This window comes from Pelophylax lessonae (genome assembly GCF_965119305.1).
Source record: "Pelophylax lessonae genome assembly, chromosome: 12".
Classification (NCBI taxonomy): Eukaryota; Metazoa; Chordata; class Amphibia; order Anura; family Ranidae; genus Pelophylax; species Pelophylax lessonae.
In genome coordinates this window covers 33746901-33774051 of record NC_138779.1, presented here as the reverse complement: position 1 = coordinate 33774051, position 27151 = coordinate 33746901, and the positions used below count along the sequence as shown (strand labels likewise).

The window sequence follows — 27151 nt, the reverse complement described above, 5'->3', positions numbered from 1 at the left end:
GCCGATTCCGCTATATCGGGGGAAAGTGCATATCGGCCCCCGATATATCAGCATTGCCGATAATTGGTCGATCCCTACTTTAAAGGGTGTATTGATTGTTCTATGGTGGCATTTAGACATTTACAGGAGAAGAACACCGCCTCAGTCATGTGGTTCTGCTCTTTCATTGTCCAATGAGCAGGCAGGTGTCACAGAAAGCTAATAGTTGTCACCATCATGGCTTTGGTTGTGTGGCATGAGCAAGTAAATTCCTTGAACATAATTACAAATACTTAGGCAAGGAGCATACTTGTATGTATTTCTACTATGTACATAGCTATAAGGTTAGCTGTCCCCATTGAATCCAGTTGCTGTAGTTACAGCACATCATTGGTCTTTGCACAGACTTATGAGCCCCTTGGGTCTTATTGTGCTGTCAGTATTCTGCGACTCTTTAATATTACAGGGGAAATAGCTAGTGAATTTCACGCCATTCGATGGCATCGCCTGCTTCTACACTGCTGGCAGCAGTAATATAACACAAGCAGACCTGGACACCCCGCCCGACAGAAACTCAATTCCCCGGGGTCTATTCTCCATCCCGAAACCAGCTGAAAAACAGTCCCCTCATCTCCGAAGAATGCGAGCAAGGAAAAGCGATTGCTACCAGTCGCTGCAGGAGGAGGCCTGCTGGGAAAGAGGATCAGATGCTCCAGAAAAACATAAATACTAAAAATCCAAGTCTGCAAAGGTATCCGACTTTTCCGCTTGATTTCCAACCAAGCTTAAACAGTAAAACACCTTGCAGACACCATTTTTGTCCTCGGAGGTGATTGGATGAAGCCAGGAATCTGTATTTAACGTTGACTCGTTGTTTGCCGAGAAATATGCATGCCGAATTAGTCATCAAAAGAAAAATAAATGTTCTGGAAATTACGGAGAGGAAGTTATTAAGGCTAAATGCTTCCATTATATAACCAGCTAGACTGCACATTTCTTCAAGGCACCGTGAAAGAGTTTGTTTTTTCACAGATACGGGAAGGGTTGGCTTAGGGATTTTCTTTGTGTTGCTAAAATTTTCAAGGTTTCCATGGAACACACAGGTCTTACTGAAATGGATTTTGCTTTGAAATGAGAAAATTATGAAACCACAGTTTAAAAAGTTGAGTTTTACCTTCTTTTATAATAGGCACTGTGCTCTAAGCTAGCTTCTCTCCTGACACCTTGATATTTTTTGTCTGTCTTTGCTCTTTGGTTCATAAGTGCATGACCTAATGTTCAGACATTACCCAAATGTACCACCCAACCTCCGTCTACCCCTCTAGAGCTAAGCTCCCCAAACTTTCTTTAAAAACGGGCCAGTTTACTGTCCTTCAGACTTTAGGAAGGACGGACGGTGTCAGAGGAAGGAATAGTGCCCCATCATTTGTGTCGGTGGGAGGAAAAGTGCCCAATTATTGCTGTCAGTGGGAAGGATAGCATTCCATCGTTTATATCAGTGGAAGGAATAGTGCTCAGTTGTCAGTAGAAGGACATAGTGCCCCATTGTTGTCAGTAGAAGGAATGATGCCTCATCCTTGGTGTCAGTGGGTGGAATAGCACCTCATATCAGTGAGAAGAATAGTGCCCCAAGGACCGGATAAAGGCAATCAAAGGGCTGCTCTAGAGCTTGTCCCAGTATTGGTAGATCTGTTTCCTTGTTCCTATAATGGGAAACATTTTAATCCCTGTGACATCATCAGTAGTATTCCGAAATTTTTAAAGGGCATCTACTGGCAGGCCATTTCCTATTGACTTAGGCTCGCCCCCGAAACTGCGTCTCCTAAGAACCCTTTTCCTACATACTGTGTGGACAGGCTCTTAGAAGTCAAGGCAACATCACTGTTTTGCTGGGATAGGAATCAATGTATACATGTAGAGTGGGACAGAGAAAGTGAAGACAGGCCAAGTTTTATAGTTCAGCAGGCAGGCCTTGTCACGACAAGTCTAATCATTGGCGGAAAGCACACTAGAGCAGGGCTCAAAATTTCAAGTCCTGAGCTACTAGCCAGGCTTTAAGGGTTACTCATCACCAGTTGCCCCACCCCGCCCCTAATTCTGCCCTCCTAAATTAACCCTTAAAATTACACTGTTAAATGTTTTTGCATTAATGCAGAAGTTACAAAAATAAATATTAATAACGTTTTCAGCGCCCATCAGTGCAGCCTATCAGTGACCATCACTGCAGCATCATCAATAAAGCTTATCAGTGCAGCCTCAACAGTACCCATCAGTGCAGCCTGATCAGTGCCCATCAATGCTGCCTCCCCTGTGTCCATCAATGCAGTCTCACCCATGCACATCAATGCAACCTCACCCGTACCCCTCAGTGCAGTTTCATCCGTACCCCTCAGTGCAGTTTCACCCGTGCCCGTCAATGCTGCTTCACCCGTGCCCGTCAATGCTGCTTCACCTGTGCCCATCAATGCTGCTTCACTTGTGCCCGTCAATGCAGCTTCACCTGTGCCCATCAATGCTGCTTCACTTGTGCCTGTCAATGCTGCTTCACTTGTGCCCGTCAATGCAGCTTTACCTGAGCCTGTTAATGCAGCTTCACCTGTGCCCATCAATGCAGCTTTATCTGTGCCCGACAATGCAGCTTTACCTGAGCCTGTTAATGCAGCTTCACCTGTGCCCATCAATGCAGCTTTATCTGTGCCCGACAATGCAGCTTTACCTGAGCCTGTTAACGCAGCTTCACCTGTGCCCATCAATGCAGCTTTATCTTTGCCCGACAATGCAGCTTCACCTGTGCCCATCAATGCAGCTTTATATGTGCCCAACAATGAAGCTTCACCTGTGCCCATGAATGCAGCTTTATCTGTGCTCGACAATGCACTGACCAGTGCAGGGGAAGAGCGAGAGAGGAAGAGGAAAGCTGGCCGGATAATGACAGAGCGTGGGTCATCCCGATGTAACAGATTTAATTGTAATTGCCGGGCGCTCGCCAACACACACAGTCCCGCCTCCTAGCCTGGCTTCTTTGATAGATGTCACACGTCCTGGTTGGCCAGGTGTTCTGTCTATCAAAGAAGCCGGGCTAGGAGGCGGGACTGTGTGTGTCGGCGAGTGCCCGGCAATTACAATTAAAGCTGTTACAGTGGGATGATCCGTGCTCTGTGATTATCCAGTCAGTCGGCTGGCCGACTTTCCTCTTTCTCTCCTCTCTAACCCCTGAGCGCGTCCCGGAGCAGCCCCCACACTCCTCGGCCTAAATAATTTTCAACTCGCAAAATGCGAGCAGGCGAGTGGAAAATTTGAGGGCTGCACTAGAGAACTGACCACGATGTGCGCTCCTGCAAATCGTGGTCTGTTTTTAAGAGGGAAGCAGAGGGATTGACAGGAACACCAGGGATTTCACATGAAGGAAGTGATACAAAGCAAACGGGAGACTTTCTCATACAAGTACATGGTACAGCAAGCACATATCAGGAAATACTTGGGTAACAAACACTTATGTGAGCTCAGGAAAGCAATATGGGGGGTGGTTGGTACTGACTGGTCTTCAAAGATTTGGTCTGGAGAGGCACTGGTTCTGGGGAATGTCTTGGATCCTAATGATATGAAACATGCTTCTCCCAGACCATGTTTATCTTTACCCATTCTTGTACCCTGGGTGATTGTCTGTGATTTTCCCTGCAACATGCATTGTGTTTCAAGATAATAAAATCCCACTTCTCCAGGGCTTGGTTGTGCAAAAGCGTAACAGACCCCAGCAGCAGAAAGTACAGCAAACTCAGTGTGCGTGTCTGCATTTCTGTAAGTGAAACAATGAGGCAGTAATCCAGGGAACTGCATCTATATATTCTGTGCATTAAATTGCTGCCTCCACATTTCATTGGATCTAGATTAATTTACCTGAATGCAGGTAAATACTGAAAGTTTGCTATAGCAGCTGTACTTTCTGTATCTGGGCGAGTCACTTTCCTACACATCCAGACCTTGAAGTTGAAGGATTCTCTTACCCCTGAAACCCCTAGGCTTGCAGCTAAAAGGAAGACATTTGCACGTAACTGCCTAATTTTTTTTTTTTTGTGCCCCTTTTCTTAATAGCAGGTTGTCCTTAAAGAGGCATTCATCGGGACCTTAATGCTAATTTTAGCTTTTCTGTCTTGGTAGTCGCTAAACCTAGCACAAGTACATTTCATCTCCTGCCGTGTATGTTTGCTCCAGGTCTATGACATAATAGGTGGAACAAGAATCTGGGCCAGTAACCATTTAAAAGGCCAGCAATAGCTTTAAGAAAAAATAATTTATTGCATTTTTGGGGCAATCTAGTGGACACTCCTTATTTATAGAGAACTAACTTGGGTTGGTACACGACATAAGTAGGGAAGATTGGTCAGGGTGCTGGATAGTGGTAAAATCTTGGTGGGGTTTGTGCAGCTGCTCCACCCTGGAAAGTCATTTTCAGTGAATTTGTTCTTTAAATTTTTTCTTTCTGAGTCTTTATTTCCTTCTTTGCAAAGTTGGGCCCCTGAATGTGGACATTTGGGTGTCTCAGCCAAGCTCCTCGAACTGCCGTTTCCGAATAGGAAAAAATAATCACCCAATAAAGTACAATAACAAAGAACATTCAGTTGCCTTGTTTTATTAGGATTGAGGGGGGTGGGGGAGATAGTTCTCCAAGTTTGCCTCTGTTCCAGCGATTGGAGCATTATGGTGGGTTTATAAATAGTCTGCGGACTTTGTGTTCCAACATGTCTGCCACTTACCGCATAAAAAGTTTAAAAGGAAAAACAGTGAAAGCAACGTTCTATGTAAGCAGTTTTTATATTCTTTTATTCGCTTTATTATTTTGTACCTAACTGTGTGTCACATGGCCAATCCAACAGGTGCCTCTGGCTTCAAGGCTCAATTCTAGGTAAGGGTTAAAGCGTATATATTCAGACCAATTTTTTTTTTTTGTTTTGCATAGGGTGAGTAAAAATGAGAAGCCTTGTCAGGTTTTTACTTATCGTACCGATGAAACCGTTTTACTATACAGGAAGTGAGAGTAGAAGCCCAGCTGGTTGGCACCAGAATATAGTAGCCAGAAGAGGCCCAGACACAGTTTGTGAAGGCGGTGACACTGAAAAGTGACATCTTTTGGGCCTTTTTGCTGCAGCTCAGTTTAGCTCCTTTAGCTTGTTAGCATAGTACCATCTTGCAGGATGATCTAAAAAGCAAGGAAATCTGTAGTCAGGAGAAGAGGTACATGAATGGGGTCATGGTTGTAAAAATGGATGTGTTCTGGCTCTTGGTGAAGCTGGCCATACATTAATCATTTATTTTGTTTCATTCAACCAGCAGGTTGAAGGAAAACAAAAAATTACCCGATTTCCCCCCCCCATCCACACCCGATGTGAATAGGGGTACCACACCCACTGTGTTATTGTGTTCTGATGGCGGGGAGACACTGATCAGTAGGCTGGCTAAAAAGTGCGTAAAAAAAAAAAAATGGTGTGTGTGTATTCAGTGTATATGTATGTATGTATGTATGTATGTATGTATGTATGTATGTATGTATATATATATATATATATATATATATATATATATGTGTACATACATACATACATACACATACACACACACACACACACACACACACACACACACAGTATCTCGCAAAAGTGAGAACACCCCCCACATTTTGTAAATATTTTATTATATCTTTTCATGTGACAACACTGAAGAAATTACACTTTGCTACAATGTAAAGTAGTGAGTGTACAGCTTGTATAACAGTGTAAATTTGCTGTCCCCTCAAAATAACTCAACACACAGCCATGAATGAATAAATGGCTGGCAACAAAAGTCAATATACCCCTAAGTTAAAATGTCCAAATTGGGCCTAAAGTGTCAATATTTTATGTGGTCACCATTATTTTCCAGCACTGCCTTAACCCTCTTGGGCATGGAGTTCACTAGAGCTTCACAGGTTGCCACTGGAGTCCTCTTCCACTCCTCCATGACGAGATGGTGGATGTTGGAGACCTTGCGCTCCTCCACCTTCCATTTGAGGATGCCCACAGATGCTTAATTGGATTTAGGTCTGGAGACATGCTGGAGCAGTCACTCACTTTTACCCTCAGCTTCTTTAGCAAGACAGTGGTCATCTTAAAGATGTGTTTGGGGTCGTTATAATGTTGGAATACTGCCCTGCAGCCCAGTTTCCGAAGGGAGGGGGATCATGCTCTGCTTTAGTATGTTATAGTACATGTTGGTTATTCATGGTTCCCTCAATGAACTGTAGCTCACAAATGCCGGCAGCACTCATGCAGCCCCAGACCATAACACTCCCACCACCATGCTTAACTGTAGCCAAGACACTTGTCTTTGTACTCCTCACCTGGTTGCCGCCACACACACTTGACCCATCTGCACCAAATAAGTTTATCTTGGTCTCATCAGACCACAGGACATGGTTCCAGTAATCCATGTCCTTAGTCTGCTTGTCTTCAGCAAACTGTTTGCGGGCTTTCTTGTGCATCATCTTTAGAAGTCTTCCTTCTGGAATGACAGCCATGCAGACCAATTTGATGCAGTGTATTGTCTGAGTACTGACAGGCTGACCCCTTCAACCTCTGCAGCAATGCTGGCAGCACTCTTAAGTCCATTTCCTCTGGATATGACGCTGAACACGTGCACTCAACTTCTTTGGTCGACCACGGCAAGGCCTGTTCTGAGTGGAACCTGTCCGGTTTAAACCACTGTATGGTCTTAGACACCGTGCTGCAGCTCAGTTTCGGGGTCCTGGCAATCTTTGTATAGCCGCCCTAGGCCATCTTTATGTAGAGCAGCAATTTTTTTTCAGATCCTCAGAGTTCTTTTCCATGAGTTGCCATGTTGAACTTCCAGTGATCAGTATGAGAGGGAGAGCGATAACACCAAATTTAACACACCCGCTCCCCATTCACAATTGAAACCTTGTAACACTAACGAGTACAGTCTCTTTTGGGATTTAAATTTAGTACTTTTGGTTCTCCAGAAACCTCCATTTGAGAATATTCAGAAGATTCCCTTTGCCTACGTTATCCCAGATGGTGACATTCTTTGGTGGGTATTACCTCGGCCTGCAGGGTATCGGAATTGTCAGCATTATCCTGGCTCAGTCCCCATTTGGTGGTTCTTCATCCCTGCCCTATCATTCCTTCCCTAAAGTGGTCTGTGACCTCCATTTGAATGAGGACATTGTGTTGCCTTCTTTGTGTCCCAAGCTGGCTCATCCCAGGGAACTTGCTTTGCCTACCTTGGATGTGGTTCATGCGATTCGGGTGTATCTGGCATCTACGGAGTCCTTTCGGAGGTCAGACTTGCTATTTGTGGTTAAGGACAGACCAAGGAAAGGGCTTGTTAGGGATACAAGTGGTAGCCTGATGGCAGAGGAAGGCCCCACTGGTGCTGGAGGGCGGAGCTTAGACGGGACCCCCCAAGGTAAGTGACACAGGCTAACCTGAGGTGCGGAATCTAAGTATCCACCGGTTTTCGCCAGGGCCTCTAGTGGTGAGGATGGACTTTGCTGCGTGTGGATACCAGGTCGCAGTCCTCAGGGTCGCCCCACCAAGGGAGAAACCGGTCAAGATCCGAAGGCAGATAAGCAGACAAGGGAGATCCGAGAGAATGGTCAAACAAGCCGGGGGTCAGGACGGGCAGCAGGTCAACAAGGTCAGGAACAAGCCAAAGGTCAAACGGATATCAAACAGGTAACAGGAAGCAGGCTTCAGGAACACAGGAAGAGCTGCAGACAAGACAGCGAAGACACAGTGCTTCTGAGCTGTTTAAATAAGGCAACCTGTTTGCCAATTACTGCAATCAGTCTGCTCTAGGTTAACCCTTTGGATTGCAGAATCATGACAGCACATCAGTGTGCTCAGGAAGCATTCCTAACATTGCCCCCCCCTTAAAGGCAACCTCCGGGTGCCCAACAAACTGCTTTTCTGAGGATGGGCAAGAAAAAACGCCTGGATCAGGTCTCCGGCATGAATGTTACTCTCAGGTTCCCATGAATTCTCTTCCGGCCCATAACCCTTCCATTTAATAAGGAACTGAAGCTGGTTACCTCTTTTCCGGCAATCAAGTACAGCCTCAACTTCGTACTCCATGTCGCCATCCACCATCACTGGTTCCGGAGGTCCAGGGCTTCTGCCGGGGAAGGCGTCGGGAACTACGGGTTTTAAAAGAGTGACATGGAACACAGGATGGACCCGTAGGGTATCAGGTAAGGATAACTCATAGGACACGGCATTGAGTCTTCTTTTAACGGGGAATGGGCCGATAAACCTGGGAGCCAACTTCTTGGATGGGCATGCCAAGCGGAGGTTAGCTGTGGATAAAAAGACCTGGTCACCTGGTTGGAGAATCAGTTCTCCCCTCTTTTTCCCATCAAAGATTCTTTTGGATGCTATCTGAGCCTTGGCCAAGGTGTCCTGCAGAAGTTTGTTGTTACTCGTGAAGAAGCCAATGGTGACCTGAACTGCGGGCACTCCGGAATCAGATGGGAAGTCGGGCAGAAAGGAAGGATGAAACCCATAATTGGCAAAGAAGGGAGATTGGCCGGTGACAGAATGTCGTGAATTATTAAAGGCAAATTCCGCAAATGGTAGTAATGCTACCCAGTCGTCCTGGACGAAGGTGGTAAAGCACCGGAGATATTGTTCCAGGGTCTGGTTCGTTCTCTCTGTTTGCCCGTTCGTCTGCGGGTGGTAAGCTGAAGACATAGATAATTCAATTTTTAGTAGCTTACACAAGGCCCTCCAAAAGCGTGACGTGAACTGTACCCCTCTGTCCGAGATAATGTTCTTGGGTACCCCGTGGAGTCGCACGATCTCCCTAATAAAGACTTCTGCAGTTTCTTTCACAGAGGGGGTACCTTTGAGGGGTAGAAAGTGGGCCATCTTAGTAAGCCGGTCTACAACCACAAAAATGGCAGAGCACCCGGCCGAAGGTGGAAGTTCCACGATAAAGTCCATGGCGATAGTTTGCCAGGGCCGGTCAGGGATGGGGAGTGGTCTGAGGAGACCCCACGCCTTACTTCTGGTGGTTTTACTCCTGGAGCAAGAAACACAGGAAGACACATAACTTCTGCAGTCTTTTTCCATTTCAGGCCACCAGAAGGTGCGTTGCATGAGGTCAAGGGTCCTATGAACGCCAAAATGGCCAGCCAGAGGGTGGTCATGGCAGGCAGCTAGAACCGAAACTCTGACTCCCTCTGGGACAAAGATTTTGTCCTTAGCCCACAACAAACCATCCTTGCGTGACAGGGGTATCCCAGGAGGACCGGAAATGTTGGCAGAGGCTTGCTCAAGATGGGATTTCAGGCTAGTGAGCAGGAGCAGGAAGTTTTTCTCTGACAGGATAGTGTCAGGTACCAAATCTTCTTTAGGATTATCAAACATCCGGGACAGGGCATCCGGTTTGACATTTTTCGACCCGGGCCGATAGGTAATATGGAACGAGAATCTGGAGAAGAAGAGTGCCCATCGGGCCTGGCGGGGTCTAAGTCGTTTTGCAGATCTTAAGTATTCAAGGTTCTTATGATCGGTAAATATAAGAATCGGGTGTGATGCTCCTTCCAGTAGATATCTCCACTCTTCGAGAGCGGCTTTGATAGCCAGGAGTTCCCGGTCCCCGACATCATAATTTTTCTCCGCAGGAGAGAGTTTCCGGGAAAAGAAGGCTATTGGGTGAGTTAAGTCTTTAGTTCCCTGTCTTTGGGAGATGACTGCCCCGACCGCAACTTCCGATGCGTCTACCTCCAGGAGATAGGGTAAGGCAGGATCCGGGTGACTCAGGATAGGGGCAGAGGTAAAATGTTTTTTAAGAACCGAGAAGGCGGACTGAGCCTCTGGGGTCCACTGGAAGCGGACATTCTTCTTAGTAAGGTGAGTAATAGGGGCTATGATGTTGGAGAACCCCTTAATGAACCTCCTATAAAAATTGGCGAAGCCAACGAAGCGCTGTACTCCCTTTTTGTCTGATGGAGGTGGCCAGTCCAGAATGGCAGAGACCTTCTGAGGATCCATCTCTATTCCATCTGTGGAAATTATTAACCCCAGAAACGGGATACTGTTCTGCTCAAAAACGCACTTCTCAGCCTTGGCGTAGAGACCATGCTGGCGAAGGCGACCGAGGACATTTCGAACGTGCTCGCGATGCTGCTCTAGGGATGTTGAGAAGATTAGGATGTCATCCAAGTATACGATGACGAAGATATCCAACCAATCCCTGAAGATGTCGTTCACAAAGTGTTGGAACGTGGCAGGAGCATTACAAAGGCCAAATGGCATTACCAGGTATTCGAAATGTCCGAATCTAGTGCGGAAAGCAGTCTTCCATTCGTCGCCCTCCCGGATGCGCACCAAGTTGTACGCCCCACGAAGATCCAGCTTGGTAAACAAGACGGCAGATCTGAGTCTCTGAAAGAGTTCGGGGACTAGAGGAAGGGGATAACGGTTTTTAATAGTAACTTTATTTAAATCCCTATAATCAATGCATGGTCGGAGAGTGTGATCCTTCTCTACGAAGAAGATACCTGCCCCTGCTGGAGAGGTAGAGGGACGGATGAACCCCTTCTTCAGACTTTCGTCTACATAGTTTTTTAAGACGTCCAGCTCACGTTCAGAAAGTGGGTAGATCCGGCCGAACGGGATTTCGGCCCCTAGGAGCAAGTTGATGGGGCAGTCATATGGACGGTGGGGGGGCAAGGTCTCTGCTCCCCGTTTGCTGAATACATCCAGGAAATCATGGTATGCTTTGGGCACCACAGAACATACATCAGGTTCAGATTCAAGACAGAACAGAGTCTTGGGGAATTCAGGAGGAGTGGGTAGACTCTCTTGCAGTACAGAGATGGGAACTGGATGGTGCCTGTGATCCAATTGACTTGTGGGTTATGTGCTTGCAACCACGGTAATCCCAGGATAATGGGAAATAAGGGGGATTTGATAACATCCAAGATAATCAGTTCCTTATGGCCGGAGGAGGAGACCATAGGAAGGGGAAAAGTTTCTTGGGTCACGGGCCCGGATTTGATGTGGGAGCCATCAGCCAGGAAGATGGTGAGGTCCTGTGTCTTGAGCCGGAGAGGTACGCCATGTTGCAGGGCGAACGAGCGATCAATGAAACAACGGCAGGCTCCCGAGTCAATGATTGCTGTAACTGGGACGGGTCCTTCCTGAAGCTGTAATGACACAGGAAAGGCTAGGTGGGAGGAACTGGTAACAGTTGCCACAGAACTGGATGGTAAGGCCTGCAGGAACTTATTATATTTTGCCGGGCAGGAGCGCACATAGTGGCCAGCTTCACCGCAATACAGGCACAGGTTACCCAACTGGCGACGGCGTCTCTCCTCCGGGGACAAAGCAGGCCTTATGATCCCAAGTTGTATAGGTTCGGGCGTATCTGAGGCGACTCCAGCAGGAGCGGGGTTGGTAGGAGCTGACCCAGCGGAAGAAAAGTATGCAGGAGGAGCAACTGGTAGCGTCCAGGCTGGTCTGAACTGCTGCGGAGATCGTTCTGCTCTGCGTTCCCGTAGCCGCCGGTCGATTTGAATGGACTGGGAAATCAAATCTTCCAAGGCGTCAGGGACACCTACCCGCGCCAGCTCGTCCTTCAGTCCTTCCGACAAACCGAGACGGAACTGATACCGGAGTGCTGCTTCGTTCCAGGACGTATCGGAACTGAGGCGGCGGAAGTCAGTGACGTAGTCTTCTACGGGCCTGCGACCCTGCTGAAGAACATGAAGCGCAGTTTCTGCGGTGGAGGATCGCTGCGGGTCATCATAGAGCTGTGCCATGGCCTCAAAAAATGACCGTAAGGAGTTTAAATGGGGGCTGCCCTCTTCAAGGAGTCGATGAGCCCAGGACTGGGGTTCGCCTAGGAGCAGGGAGATAACAAACCCCACCTTGGTGGTCTCCAAAGAAAAGGTTTGAGGTTGCAGGGAGAAATACAGCTGGCAGGCGTTGCGAAATGCGCGGAATTTACCGCGATCCCCGGAATATTTTTCTGGAGCAGGAACTCGAGGTTCTGGTGGCAGCATCACTACGGTAGGGCCAGAAGCAGGTCCAGAGGGTGCTGCAGCAGGAGAGGAAGCAGATAATACAGGAGGACCCCCCTGAAGTGTCGTAGAGCGCAACTGTTCCTCTAGCTGTGTGTAGCCGTTTTGAAGCGACTTTACGGCTTGAGACAGGGTTGCGAGGTGTTGGCAGATCTCTTCCAACGGTGAGGCTTCTCTTGCAGGCTCCGTCATGGCTGTCTTGTACTGTTAGGGATACAAGTGGTAGCCTGATGGCAGAGGAAGGCCCCACTGGTGCTGGAGGGCGGAGCTTAGACGGGACCCCCCAAGGTAAGTGACACAGGCTAACCTGAGGTGCGGAATCTAAGTATCCACCGGTTTTCGCCAGGGCCTCTAGTGGTGAGGATGGACTTTGCTGCGTGTGGATACCAGGTCGCAGTCCTCAGGGTCGCCCCACCAAGGGAGAAACCGGTCAAGATCCGAAGGCAGATAAGCAGACAAGGGAGATCCGAGAGAATGGTCAAACAAGCCGGGGGTCAGGACGGGCAGCAGGTCAACAAGGTCAGGAACAAGCCAAAGGTCAAACGGATATCAAACAGGTAACAGGAAGCAGGCTTCAGGAACACAGGAAGAGCTGCAGACAAGACAGCGAAGACACAGTGCTTCTGAGCTGTTTAAATAAGGCAACCTGTTTGCCAATTACTGCAATCAGTCTGCTCTAGGTTAACCCTTTGGATTGCAGAATCATGACAGCACATCAGTGTGCTCAGGAAGCATTCCTAACAGGGCTGGCCGTTCCTTTGGCTACCATCTCCAGATGGATCAGACAGACAGTGACTCAGGCCTATCCCATTAAAGGTCAGGTTCCACCTTTCCCTGTCATGGCACACTCTACTTGGGCGCTGAGTACTTCTTGGGCCTTCCATCATCCGGCACAAATATCGCAAGTTTGCAAGGCGGCCACTTGGTTGTCGGTGCATACCTTCACAAAATTCTATAAGGTGGATACTTTGGCATCTGCAGATGCTTCTTTTGGCTGCAAAGTTTTGCAGGCTGCTGTTTTAAGAGGGGCTGTTCTCTATTAGTGGTGTTTTTCTTTAGACTTTTCTTTTTCAGATGAGGCAAATGTGACCCAGTTAAGGCTCCTGTGTCCTGCTTAAGGGCTCTTATGTTTAGCCTTGGGTTATTTTCCACACCCCTCATTTTTTTTTTTTTTTTTTTGCACTGCTTTTGGACGTCCCAGTAGTCATGATTTTATGGAGCGCTGTGTCCTTCAATGAACTCGGAGAAATGTATTTTTTGGTAAGTACAATAATCCTATCTTTTGAACTAAGAGCAAAATGCTATGTGTGGCAGAAAACTAACACTGCACATCACCCTGAACACACACCATCCCCACTGTGAAACGTAGTGGCAGCATCATGTTGAACAGGGAAGCTGGTGAGAGTTGGTGGGAAGGTGGATGGAGCCAAATACAGGGCAATCTTAGAAGAAAACCTGTTAGTCTGCAAAGGATTTGGACTGGAGTAGAGGTTCACCTTCCAGGAGGACAAAGACCCTAAACATACAGCCAGACCTACAATGGAATGGTTTAGATCAAAGCATTTTCATGTTTCAGAATGGCCAAAGTCCAGTCCAATCAAAGACCAGACCTAAATCCAATTGAGAATATGTGGCAAGACTTGAAAATTGCTGTTCACAGATGCTCTCCATCCAATCTGACAGAACTTGAGCTATTTTGTAAAGAAGAATGGGCAAAAAATATCACTGTCTAGATGTGCAAAGCTGATAGTCCTACCCAAAAAGACTTGCAGCTGTAATTGCAGTGAAAGGTGGTTCTACAAAGTATTGACCCTGGGGGGCGGAATACAAATGCATGCCACACTTTTCAGATATTTTGTTTGTAAAAAAATGTTAAAACCATTTTCCTTCCACTTCACAATTACGTTCCACTTTGTGTTGGTCTATCACATAAAATCCCAATAAAATACATTTACATTTTTGGTTGTAACATGACAAAATGTGGAAAATTTCAAGGGGTATGAATACTTTTTTCAAGGCACTGTAACTGGTATTTATACATGATAGAGGCTTCTCATCCAAGAGGGTAATATAGGTATCCTGGAGACTGCAGGTGTAAGCACACACATTCTGCCTTTTAAGGTTTCGGATTTTATATAGATTGGGAGGACAGATCTAAATGGGTTGAATCAAATGTGGAGGTTGTTGGATATGGTGGTTGCATTAGTTTTGTTTTTTTATAGTCTGAAAACAGTTTCAGCAAGTACAGAAAATACTTGTTGATCTTTCCAGAAATGCAAAAGTACTCAACTCCTCCAGTGTGCTGAAATGGGAGCATAAACATCTTTCTCTATTTTGTGTAAACTATTGAGCTGAAATCATAGTTGCCAATCATAGTTGCCAACATTTAAAAAAAATTTCCAGGGACACTTTGCAGCACAGCTATCAATTACTTACCACACCCACTTCCCTGAAGCTCCGCCCACTCTGCATAATTAATGACGCCTACTTATCAGATTATAGGGTCTACTCAATATAGAGAGAATTACAGGAATTCAAAAAGGGAATTTCAAACTTAAGGCCACAGTAGCAGAGTTGGAATAATTCTCCCATTCAGCTGCACTACTTTTGCGTAACATTTATGGGCAGCCCGATTAACAGGCGCTTCCAGGGACAATATAAATTACCCGGGACAGGCTCCTATTTGCAGGGACTGTCCCAGGAAAAAAGGGACAATTGGCAAGTATGTGAAATGGGAGCATAAATATCTTTCTTGTGTAAACTACTAATCCCACCATCTCCTTCCTCCCATTTCTTCCTCTCCTCCCTCCCATTTCCTTCCTTCCTCCCTCCCCTCCTTCCATTTTCTTCCTCCCCTCCCCTTCCATCCTTCCCCTCCCCTCCATCCCTCCCTACTTCCCTCCTTCCCTACTTTGGTTTTCTTTTAAAATAACATGTTATACTTACCTGCTTTTTGTAATGGTTTTACACAGAGCAGCCCCAATCCTCGGCTCCCCTGTTGGCCCTCCTGGCCCCTCCCTCCTGCCACCTGCCTCCATAGCAAACAGCTTGCTATGGGGGTATCTGAGAAGGCTTGCTGCTGAGCCCCACCCCTCTCTCTCCTCATTGGCTCACTGGCTGTGATTGATGGCTCCCACTGCTTTCTCAGCCAATAAGGAGGAAGAGACCCAGGATCCATGGAATGCATGAAGGTAAAAAAACAACTTGAGCCTTTACAACCACTTTAAAGTTCAGGCTGGGTGAAAACCATGGCTCCCTCCATAGATACTTCCTGCCTCTAGGTGGCAACCCTCACCTCTACAGTACTGTGTGTTATTCACAGAATCACCAGCTGAAAAAAACATAGTCTGAAAGGAAAAGCAATGCAGGCACCATGCTGAAGAACTGGTAAGGTGCAATAGATTACATTTTCTTTTCCTGGTTTTAGATATCCTTCAACTACAGTGTAAAGAGACCCTTGCTCGCTCGCTTCCGCTCTCCCGACACTCCTCTGTTTCTAGTGAGTCAGCTTGCAGATCGCAACGTCTGTTGGTTCGGTCAACCAAGGCTCCGGGATCCGAACTACAGCTATGTGCCGTTCGGAATCCATTAGAACAAACACCAAGCAGGCTGTATGCAAGTTCAAACAGGAAGACCATTTATTGGAAGCACACAGCACACTTTTATACAGAATTTGGAACATCCTGCCCCCAACAACCGCTTTCCCATTGGTCAATTGCACAGTACATGCCGTTCTCCTTCAGGTCCTCCTTAGCCATGCAAATGAGGACTTGAAAATGAGTCAGCAGGGATTGGTTAAGGACTGTTATGTGTAATGAGACAGAAGCCCCCAGGGGGCAATCAATGTACACACTAGCCAGACACGGAACAATGGTTCCATAAAGAGCCCCCCTAATACACATTACTCTGAGTGTCAATACATCCCTTAGCAGACAACAGGTGGGTTCATTAGCACACCCGACAATAGGTGAATGGAAAGCCACCTCAGACAAAAGCAACATTGTTAGACAGTCAGTCTCCTCATTGAACTTCCTGGAATGACCATATTAGGAGTTGTACTTCCTGGCCAAAGACCTCATGGCAAATGGGAACAAATCTCAATATTTCTACATGGAGACCTTGCTGACAAATATGAAGCAATTTAAACCATCACCCATCTGTCGTTAAATCCCAGTGACGGTGAACACCGTCACATACAGTTTCTACATTATAGTGACAGTCTTCTCATAGACCGCAGGTGTAAACGCACACATCTTGCCTTTTTAGATGCAGGAATTTCTACAAAGAGCAGAAGTAAATAGGGTGATGCCTTTGAAAGTAAATATTTCTAAACTTTTAAGAACTTTTATGGCAAACATGTGGCGGCATGGTCCTAATAACTTTCTTCTCCGCTTTCTCTCCAGTCATCACGTATATTTTAATTCCCATGGGAATCCTGGAGAATTCCTAATAAAACTGTCACTGGAGTTCATTGTTCTAGTTCATGTAACGTGTGGCTGTTAGAAGGTGAAAGTTGACGAGAGGCAGGTTAGGCCTTGATGCTCGAAGCACGTCTTGCCTACAGATGTGTTGGAGGCTGACAGACAGGCTCTTAGGAAAAGGAAATCCAGTGTTTGCCTATGACTTTCTCCGCTGTTGTAGTGTCAATAAATGCAGCCGAGCGCTCAGCGGGCCCCTTCACTCAAGTGTCAGTCTCCTGAACCACATAGACCTCAATCAACGCCTTGGGAGCGCAGAGCGAAGGACCACTCTTAACGTCAAAGAACTTAGTGGGGAGCGATGGCTTTGGGTCAAAAATCGAACTTCAAAAACCCAGATGCTAGTCCGCACCGTGCTGTGAAAATAATCAACGTTTTAACAGAAGCTCTTTCACATTAATGTCTGGAGGTCTCATTAACGCTTCTGATATATTCAGCCCCGTGAGAGTTTAAATCTTTCGTATTTGTTATTTTCTCGTCTTTCCAAAAGCTCTGCTGGTCGGGGTTGATCTGTACTTCATTGTACGGAGCCCTTTCTCTCAATTTCCTTTTTTTTTTTTTGCTTTCTGACTGCAGAAATGTGGTTTGTGTTGTATGCTTCTGTGGTCTTAAAAATCTCATTTGTTTGATTACATAAATATTGAATCCATGGAAGTAACAGAATCAGAAGCTCTTTGTACTTCAGCGAAAGATTGTAAACCGCTTATAAAACAAGGGCAGAATTTTCCGTTTGTTTTTATTTTTTCGGTGATTTAGGTAGAAAATAATGGCAGATCCAAGCGCCCTGCTTGGCGCGAGGTCTCACCGGAATTCTTGTAACAAAGGAGCCAGTGTTTAAATGTTTATGTGACATTCCGTTGCTAGAGGTAGTTGTGCCATTGGGGGATATATACTAACATTGCTTTGTGACGTATTTGTGGTTTTTGCTTCCTAGGAATTCTATGCTTTGCTTCCTAGCAATTCTATGATACAGCATAGATCGTCCTATATAAAGGATTGCAAACCCGATGCAAAAAATTGGCTTTATGCAAGGGAATTGCTAATATACTGCTGGCTAAGAATAAAAAAATGTATGTAGCAAATAAATTCTTGGCTGCCATTTTTAGTCTTAGTGGACCTGTCATAAGATATATTTTTTCATGCTAAATAATTTGTATGTTAAACACGTAAAGTGGTTGTAAACCCTTCCATATACTCAGTGAAGTGGCTGGTCTCAGGTTATACAGAGATTAAACAAATCATCCTACATAAGTTGTGCCTGTTTATCTTTAGTATTCTCTTCTTTACATCCATTCAAAGTCCAGAATTCTAAAACCTGTCTGAGTTCAGAAAAAAAGTTGGCGGAGAGCTAAAGTTACACGCTGCAGAGCTCAGTGAGACGAGGTCTGAGAGCTGATTGGTGGGAAGAGACACAGTGACAAGCACACCACTATTCCTTTAGTTTTCCTAACATTGAGTTCAAAATGACCTGTGTAACTTCTTCATGGAAACTAGCAGTCCTACCAAAAAAAATAAATCTAGCATTTCCTACAGCATTCCTTAGTGCCGGTTCACACTGTTCCGACTTGTCAGGCGACTTGGTCACCTGACAAGTGGCGGACCGTGCTGTGCAATTGGAACCATTCTAATAGGAGCGACTCAAGTCGCTCCGACTTAGAAAAAGGTTCCTGCACTACTTCAGGGCGACATCGGAGCAACTTGCATTGACTTCCATTATGTGAAGTCGTTGCAAGCCGCGCCGAAGTCGCGGTGCATGGGCGACGGCATAACTCGCCTGAAATCGTGTCGCCCTAGTGTGAACCGACACTTAAAGCTGAATTCTGGGTTTGTTTGTTTTTTTGTTTGTTTTTTTGGATTGGGTGTAGATTGTGACATCACTGCCCCGTCTCTCTACCTCATCCAGTCATAGAATGCCTTGTATTTATTGTAAAGTGACTCCTAGTGGTAATTATGCAGCAGGCCATCCGCTTGCCACTGAACCTGGTACACAGGGATCGCTGTAGTAGCGTCATCCCACAGGGATCCCACAGGTATGAACTATACATGCTTACATGCGTCAAAGGTGGACCAATGTAACTGCAAGAAAAAAAAAAAAAAATATATATATATATATATCTCCTGGTACCCTGCTTCAAAGTGAATGTGAACCCTAAAAATGTACATCTATTATTTTCTCCCATTTGGTCTGGTAAATATACCATTGCGAGCATTTTATTATATTAAACTACCTGTTGATCTTGCCAGAAATATTTTAAGCCTCTTACTTCTTGTACATTCTTACCAGTTACAATGTTCACAATTATCACTGAAGGCTACAGAATAATATGAGAAAAGGTATTTAGCAGTTTATATTTAGTAAAATAATTTCATTTCCATGTTCTGTGTACTGTTGGAGACCAGATATAGTGACTGCAGGCTCCTGGGTTTAGTAACACTTTAAGAATTGGTAACCTGCAATATAATATTTGCTTTTGGTTTCATACCATTTTTAAAGTTTCAACTTCAGGCAGATTAAAAAAAAAAACACACTTTTTAAGGGTGTTTTCCCACTTGGTGAGATTGCCTGGTCCGAACCCAAGTTCGATTGCTCCCCCCTTCCCCTGCCCCCCATGGACTGTGTTCACATTTGATTTTTGTATCCGAACCTCGGTACACTTGTGTAATCAAGCTGCAGCCGGCGCGTACTCATGTTGCTTGGCAACCGCTGTAAACGAGAAGGTGCCAAAATGGATAGAATTGCTCGCTTTGGTACGATTGCGTTCTCATCAGCAGAGAACTGTACTGGAGTTCACATGAACCGTACCCCAGACCACCCTTTTTAAGTGGACTCGGGTACGGTTCGCAGGTGCGCACCCGAGTTCAAAGACAGTGTTCACATCATCAAAAAAGAACCAAATTCTGACGTCAATCGAACCCGGGTGCGCACCAAAAGTGCTAGTGTGAAAACACCCTTATTTATTTTTAAAAATGTTGTTCATTTTCACATGGGAGCAGTAAAAATCCGAAAAATATCCTACCAGCCCTGGCAGGTTGGCTGAACTTAGCGTTTGAGTTGAGAAATCTACTTGCCATCCTCTTGGAATGATAAAAGACGCTAGAGGGTTAGGCAACACACCGGTATCCACTCAGAATTGGAAAGCCAGTTTTGGGTATCCAAGCAGTATGGATATCCCATTCCGTATCAGACCAAAGAAATTACTTTTTGAGGTCCTGGTCATAGGTATGTATTGCAGAATTTAGCAATCATCTCTGTGTAAGAACTACAGGTCCCAGCATGCCTGGGTGGGCGATTTGCCAGTGCCTGGTGTGTAGTTGTTTCTGTTCCATAACACCTTGGTGCATGGCTTTTGTCTCCAGTACCCAGGCATTCATCTAGCCGTGTGCGTGCGTCTATAAAATAACAGTTTATGACATTGTTGGGATAGTTCAGCATTATTGCCCATTACATAAGCGCTTGGCTGTCTGCCAGTGTGGGTGCATGGATGTCTGTGTGACTGAGCAGTGTTTTATATCACCATACTGCATTGTGTCCAGAAGGCCTCCTCATATTTGTCTGTCTTCTCTTTTTTGTCTCTCTCAGCATTAACAATAAGCTCCAGCAGCCGGAGGCAGCGTCCGGGGTCTTAGAGTTTGCTATGAAGCATTATGGGGAAATGGTGAGTGTGTCCTGCATCCATGGTTGCGGCATAATCAAGCCGACCAAAATAACACATCAAAGCGATTTTATGTATTCTCCTGAATTATTTGCAGGCTGCTAAAAATTCCAACCTTCTGGTAAAATCACTGAACATGTTGTGGTGTATTTCATATGTTTTCGGGGGGGGGGGGGGGGACTGACAGTCAGCAGCTCTCTGCTCAAGGAGCTATGAGAACCGAGCAATCAAACACTGCCGATAACTCCGTTCTCAATTTTAGAGCCAAACAAGGTAAAAGTTGGCGTGTAACACATACCTAGATAGCATCAAAGGGGTTAGAGTTCATGTATAGTCACTAGTAGGTATAGATAAAATGGAGGAGTTGAAGGGAATAGATGACACCAAGGGCTGGCTCTGCTGCAGAGAGAGGTCGACTCGGTAATTCAAAGATAAAAACAAAAAGCGGAGCGCCTCTAAGTGTAATCATTTTAATCAGCCAAAGATAAAACGGGTGCAAAAAAACGTTACTGCACTTGAAAAAAGAGCGCACACGCGCGGAGAGGCTCCTGCGCATGCTCTAAAACACGTTGTGCGATTGCCTGCTGTACTTGTGATGTCATGCAGGTGTCTCTGCATGCAAGCGTCTAAAGAGCGGAGTAGTATCCGGAAGCAGCCGGACATCCAGCCAGACGGCGCTACGGCTTACCACGCTTCATCTCGTGCACTACCATCGTGGAGTCACCTTACCTGGACGCAGACTTCCCGGTCTCAGCAGACCACCATTCAGATGAGCTTATTCTCATTTTGTTCTAATGTGAGCACGTTTTTTGCAGCTGTTTTATCTTTGGCTGATTAAACTTAGAGGCACTCCGCTTTTTGTTTTTATCAATGTTGGAGCCGGCAGGGGACCGGAGCTGCAGCCACCTAGGTAAGTATGTTAAAAAAAAAAAAAAGTATTCCCATACTGTTTTAAGAAATACCCAGAAAATATAATTCAATTATTATTGAACAGACTCGGGTCAGTTGAAGCTGAACTTCAGCCTTCCCTTCAGTCTTGCACAGTTGTACAGGCTCCTCTCCTGTAGTGAAATTGTGTTTTTCTCTGGTTTCATTGCACACTGTGAGCTTCTCCATAATGTGCATTAGAAGCTGCAGAAAGTCGGACAGAACCTGCCCCATTAACTGGCTGGAGGACATCCAGCATCAGTTTCAGTCATGGAGGCTCAGGATCACATGTGTGCGTTAAGCACGGGTGGTAAGTATGCAAATAATCTTCTGGGGAACGCCCACTTCTGCAGACTAACGTCCACCCATCAAGGCATTTTCATATTTGCATAACCTTTCCTAAGAGTCAGCCCACTGCTTGCATCAGGACTGAAGGCTCTTGAGAGGAGTACCGAGCCGGGTGCTGTGATGTTTTTAGGGAACGATGTACAGTACAGCACCCTGCTGACCCCTCCCACCAGCCGCCATCTGCCTGCATTGCATAGAGAAGCACCTGGACCGAGTGGTATCATCACCTGGTCATTAGAAAGATATGTAATAGCAGGGCTTTTTTTTCTCAGAGAATAGGAGCAGGAACTCAACCATAATCCCCCACAACCCCCCTCACCTACACACCCTCCAAACTGCATCAAATAGTGGGTGTGGCCAAATTTTAAACTACATCAAACAGTAGGAGGATCGTAAAGGGTCATTAACTATACAGTGCAGAGTTCAGGAGGGTTGCACACAGGGTACAGAGTTCGAGGTGGGGGGGGGTTACACACAGGGTGCAGAGTTTGGGGTGGGGGGGGTTACACACAGGGTGCAGAGTTCAGGGGGGTTACATGCAGGATGCACCTTGGGCACCTGCATCTCCCTTGTCCTCTTCCTGCAATCAGGATCTGCTCAGCAGATCAGATCAGTGGGAGCCATTGGAAGACAAGCTGTCACTTGTAAACACAGAAGCCAGACTTCTGTGTTTACAAGTGATAGTGGTGAGCGGGGAACAGAAAGCTTGAGCCAAAGGTGGTGGAACTGAGTTCCACCAAGTTCCAGTTAAAAAAAGCCCTGTGTAATAGAGACAGGTTTCATTTACAGAATTCCTTAGCATTTTGATGAGATGGTTGGGAGGAACCAGGGAATGTAAGATTAATATTAAAGTCTCTTTAAAAAAAACAAACCTGTTATACAGTTTTGCACAGAGCAGCTCCGATCCTCCTCTTCTCGAGTCCCTCACCGGCAATCCTGGCCGCTCCTTCCTGCCGAGTGCCTCCAGAGCAAGAATTTTGCAATGTGGGCACCCGAGGAGGCTCACTTTTAAGCTGTGGCTCTGGGTGTCCATTCACACACAGTCACGGCTCAGCCATGCCCCCTCTCTCTCTCTCCTGATTGACCCAGGTTCTGTGACTGACAGCAGCGGGAGCCAATGAGGAGGCAGAGTCCCTGGAGAGCCTAGGCTCTCATGCACATCGCTGGATCAAGAATAGGGCTCAGGTAAGTATTAGGGGGGCTGGGACTGCTGCATAGAGGTTTTTTACCTTCATTAATAGAATGCATGAAGGTAGTAAACCTTCAGCCTTTAGAGGCACTTTTAATTTCTTAGTTTAATGCTTAAAGCCTAACTCCAGCCAAATAGTTTTTCCTTTTAGTTTTGGTTATATGGTTAAAATTCTCTAACTCTTCCCGGCTATATCCAAAACCAAATCAAAAGTTTTTGGCTGGAGCTGTGCTTGGAATTTTACTTGAAAACACAGAAGAGGGGACCGCATAAAAGCTCAAATGGTCTATCAGGTCTGTCGCTAGAAATGCGCAACTATATGTTTACCAGCCATGAGAATTAAAGTGGAATTGTGTCTGAACACTACAAACTAAAAAACGCCATTTCATTCATTTCTATTATTCAAAGTGAACTCATATATCCATGATTCACCCCCCCCCCCCCCCCAGCATTTTCTAGCTGTGGCCATCTTGAGTAAGGGCAGATGTTTCATGTAGCATTTACTTCTTACAATCCCTCTGCTCGTAGCCCAGACATGCAACAGGAGGGTGTGCTTAGTTGGGAAAGCCCCTCCTCCCAGATGAAATTAAGCCCCCCCCCTTCCTTCTCCTGATGAAATAAAAAAGAAAATGCCCAGGAAGCCTCCTGGGATGTCTGACATAATTTTGCACATGGCCAGAAACCAGGAAGAAACTGAATAATGGTTAAAAAAGAAAAAAATTAAAACAAGTAAATATAATGGTCATTCCTAAGGATTAAACATGGCTTAAATATTGGCACCCCTGCATTTCTGTCAGATAATGCACCACTTTGTCCAGAAAATTGTTGCAATTACCAATGTTTAGACATTCTCATGTTTATTTCTTTTGTCTGTATTGGTATGACACAAAAAAGTAGGGAAACAAAAAACGGAAATATTATACTAAAATGAATACAGTGTAGCACAGGGGGTTAGCAACGTGTAGATCGTGATCTACCAGGTGACTGGTAGATCATGGTCTGAGCTTGCTGACCGCCATCCCAGAGCATCAAACAGCATGCAATGCAGAGGGACTACCTGTAAAGTTGAAGCTGTAGTAGGGAGCAAGAGCCGCATAGGCCGATGCCTCCTCTGTAGTGCTGGCTCCTGTCCCATGCAGAGTGATACCAACTGCATTCCACCTCTTATCCCAGCTAACTGTCTCCAGAGTGGTGCCAGGAGCAGGAAAGAAGAGATCTTCAGGTCATTGTAAAGCAATATACTGAGCATAATAGTATTAGGATTCTTTCACACTGATGTGCTGCAGTTTACCCACACCGCAGAATGCAGTACAGTGTACCTTCAGATTTCCTGCGGGTTTGCTACACTTAGCCATAGACTTCTATTATATCCTTTGGGTTTGGTGCACTTTATGAAAGCGCATCAAAACTTATGAATGCAGAATAGAAGTCTATGGCAAAGTGCAGCTAACCCACGGAAGTTGCAAATACACTGCTCTGCATCTGCGGTGCAGGTAAAACGCAGCACATCAGTATGAATGCAATCATATATGGGGCTCAGAACAGTAAGGGTTCATTTACATTTGTAGTTTTGGGGGTTAAAATCCCATAGTTAAGATGTGGTTTTACCACCCCTGCCCCAACCACACCACCTTTAGCTGCAGTGGCCAGAGCTGTACACATGCCGCAGCAGGAGTTAAACACCCTGTCATGGTTGGTGGGTGTAGCACCTGCTAAGCATGACCTATTCAAGTGAATGAGGCCACTCTGAAAGTGCCCTGCAACCTTGTGCAGTACAGAAAACAAGGGGTTAAAGCAGGCAGCATTGCTTTCTCACCACCTGCTTTAACCCCTTGGACCCTGCAGAAGCATGCAGTTGCTGGGCCCTTGCAGAGTGGCCGCGTTTACTTGAATGGGTCGCAGTTGGCACAGGGTTTCATGCCTGAAGCTAAAGGGGGCAGTGATTGGGGGAGGTAAGAAGGGGGGGGATCTGCGCTTAGGATATTCAAGGCTGTATCCTACCTCCTAAATATGACCCTATACAGGGTATATATATGTGTGAAGGGAAGTGGGAAGGTATTGGCGCTGCCTGTATCAAGCAGTGGTCTAAATCAATATACCCAAAGTGTATATGATGATAAATGACATTTATCACTGTGTTATACATTTGCATGTTTGACATTCTATCATACATTGTGCATAATTTTTGAGACCATAGGCTACTTGGGTAGCAATAATACCTTACGCTTTTTTATTTATACTTCTATTCTATTACACTTTGGGTATATTGATTTAGACCACTTCTTGATCCAGGCAGCCCCAATACCTTCCCCCTTCCCTTCACATTGGGGGAGGTAAACTTAACCGCAGGGTTTTACCACTCCGCAACTTTACATGTGAACCAGCCCTAAGGGTGCCGGTGCGGAATGCACCTAAGGGCTCCTTCACAAGTGCAGCAGGCACTGCTGCCCCTCTGAATGTGTTTGACAGGTGGTGAGGAAGCGATATGTTGCCTCCTCACCACCTGATTTAAACCCTTTTGCCGTGTGAGGTGGTGACACTGTGCCTGATGATCTTTTGACTGCTCCCATGTTGTTCAGGTAGATCTCCACCTCTTAAGGTTGCCTACCCCTGGTGTAGCGCAACATAAATCCCCAAAAAATTACTAATATAAGTCCCCAAAGAGTATTTCTACAATGTGAATGTGTCTACTTGTTAAAAAAAAAATATATATTTTCAGAAAAGTTCAGTAATAATGACAACGTGATAAATAAACATGCAAAGGCACATAAAAACACCCAGTGATTACAATCTTCATGCACAGGTTCGACTCTTCCATCAGACAAAATGCCTGCTACCCACAATGCATCAAACAACTCGCTCAATCAACATATTCCCAACCAGATAAAACTCATCGCCTTGCTTCTCAGTGATCCAGTCCACTGCCCAAGCGGGCTACACTCATTCAGCTCATATATAGGGCAAAGAAATAGTGTACTCTGTATAACAACTTTATTAAAATACCCCACTCTAAAATCCATTTCAAAGATCATAACAACAATAGCGCTTTGAAACAAGCTCCCCTACTGATGAAGCCCAATCATTGGGGGCAACCCGTTTAGGGAGGAGCTGAGCTTGTGACATCAGGCCGGGACCGCGCTGTGCTGGATGGTGAGACGGCTGGGGAGATTGTATCAAATCGCTATTGTTTTTATGATCTTGCAAGTGCATTTTAGAGTGGGGTATTTTAATGAAATTATTATACAGAGTACACTATGTCTATGCCCCTTTTTGCCTTCTATATGAGCTGAACGAGAGGAGTCCCTCAGGCAGTAGACTTGAATCACTGAGAAGCAAGAAGGAGACCAGATTTATTTGGTTGGGAATATGTTGATTTGATTGAGCAAGCATTTTGTCTGATGGAGGAGTCGCATCTGTGCCTGAAGAGTGAAAACATTGGGTGTTTTTATGTGCCTTTGCATGTTTACTTATCACATCGTCATTATTACTGAACTTTTCTGATACAATTTTTTTTTTGAACATGTGAACACATTTACATTGTAGAAATACTCTTTTGGGACTTATTTAATTTTTGTGGATTTATGTTGAGTTACACTGTATTCCATTTTGATGTGAAAACACCAAGTGCCGGTTCACACTACTCCGACTTGTCAGGCGACTTGGTCGCCTGACAAGTAGCTTCCAATGCTGTGCAATGGAACCATTCTAATCAGAGCGGCTCAAGTCGCTCCGACTTAGAAAAAGGTTCCTGCACTATTTTTTGGCAAAGTCGGAGCGACTTGCATTGACTTCTATTATGAGAAGTCGTTGCAAGCCGCGCTGAAGTCGCGCTGCACGGGCGACTTCATTAGTTGCCCGAAGTCGGGGCGACTTGGAGTCGGATTAGTGTGAACCGACTCTAAACAGTGTTCAGCTGAGCAACACGTTGATTTATTTCTCACTGTTATTATTTGCGCTGATTGTATTTATATATAAAAAGCCAAATCTGACACATTGCATGCAAAACTTTAAAAATGGACTGGACAAAATTATTGGCACCCTCCATTTAATATTTGGTAGTTCCACCATTGGAAAAAATAACTGAAATCATTCCCTTCCTGTAACTATCAATGAGTTTCTTACACCTCTCTACTGGAATTTTAGAGCACTCTTCTTTCACCATCTGCTGCAGGTCTCTGATTGGAAGGATTCCTTTTCCCAACTGCTGTTTTGAGATCTCTCTATGGGATTTAGTTCAGTACTCTCCAGCGCTTTGTCTTAAACCATTTCTGGGTGCTTTTTGACATGTGCCATGTCCTGCTGTAAGACCCATGACCTCTGACGGAGACCCAACTTTCTGACAGTGGGCCCTACATTGCACCCCAGAATTTTTTGGTAGTCGTCAGATTTCATAATGCCATGCACACGGCCAAGACCTCCGTTGCCTGAAGTGGCAAAGCAACCCCAAAACATCAGTGAACCTCCACCATGTTTGACTATAGGAACTGTATTCTTTTTA

The 27151-nt window shown here is 45.6% G+C and overlaps 1 protein-coding gene across 3 annotated transcripts in view; it reads left to right on the top strand.

The window, feature by feature from the left end:
- MTOR (mechanistic target of rapamycin kinase) overlaps window positions 1-27151 on the top strand; it is a 254519-nt gene that overhangs the window by 94266 nt on the left and 133102 nt on the right. For all 3 annotated transcript variants that reach the window (XM_082274319.1, XM_082274318.1, XM_082274317.1), the window contains exon 31: window positions 20117-20192. In XM_082274319.1, the coding sequence (XP_082130445.1) occupies window positions 20117-20192 (76 nt within the window). The remainder of the gene's footprint in view (window positions 1-20116; window positions 20193-27151) is intronic.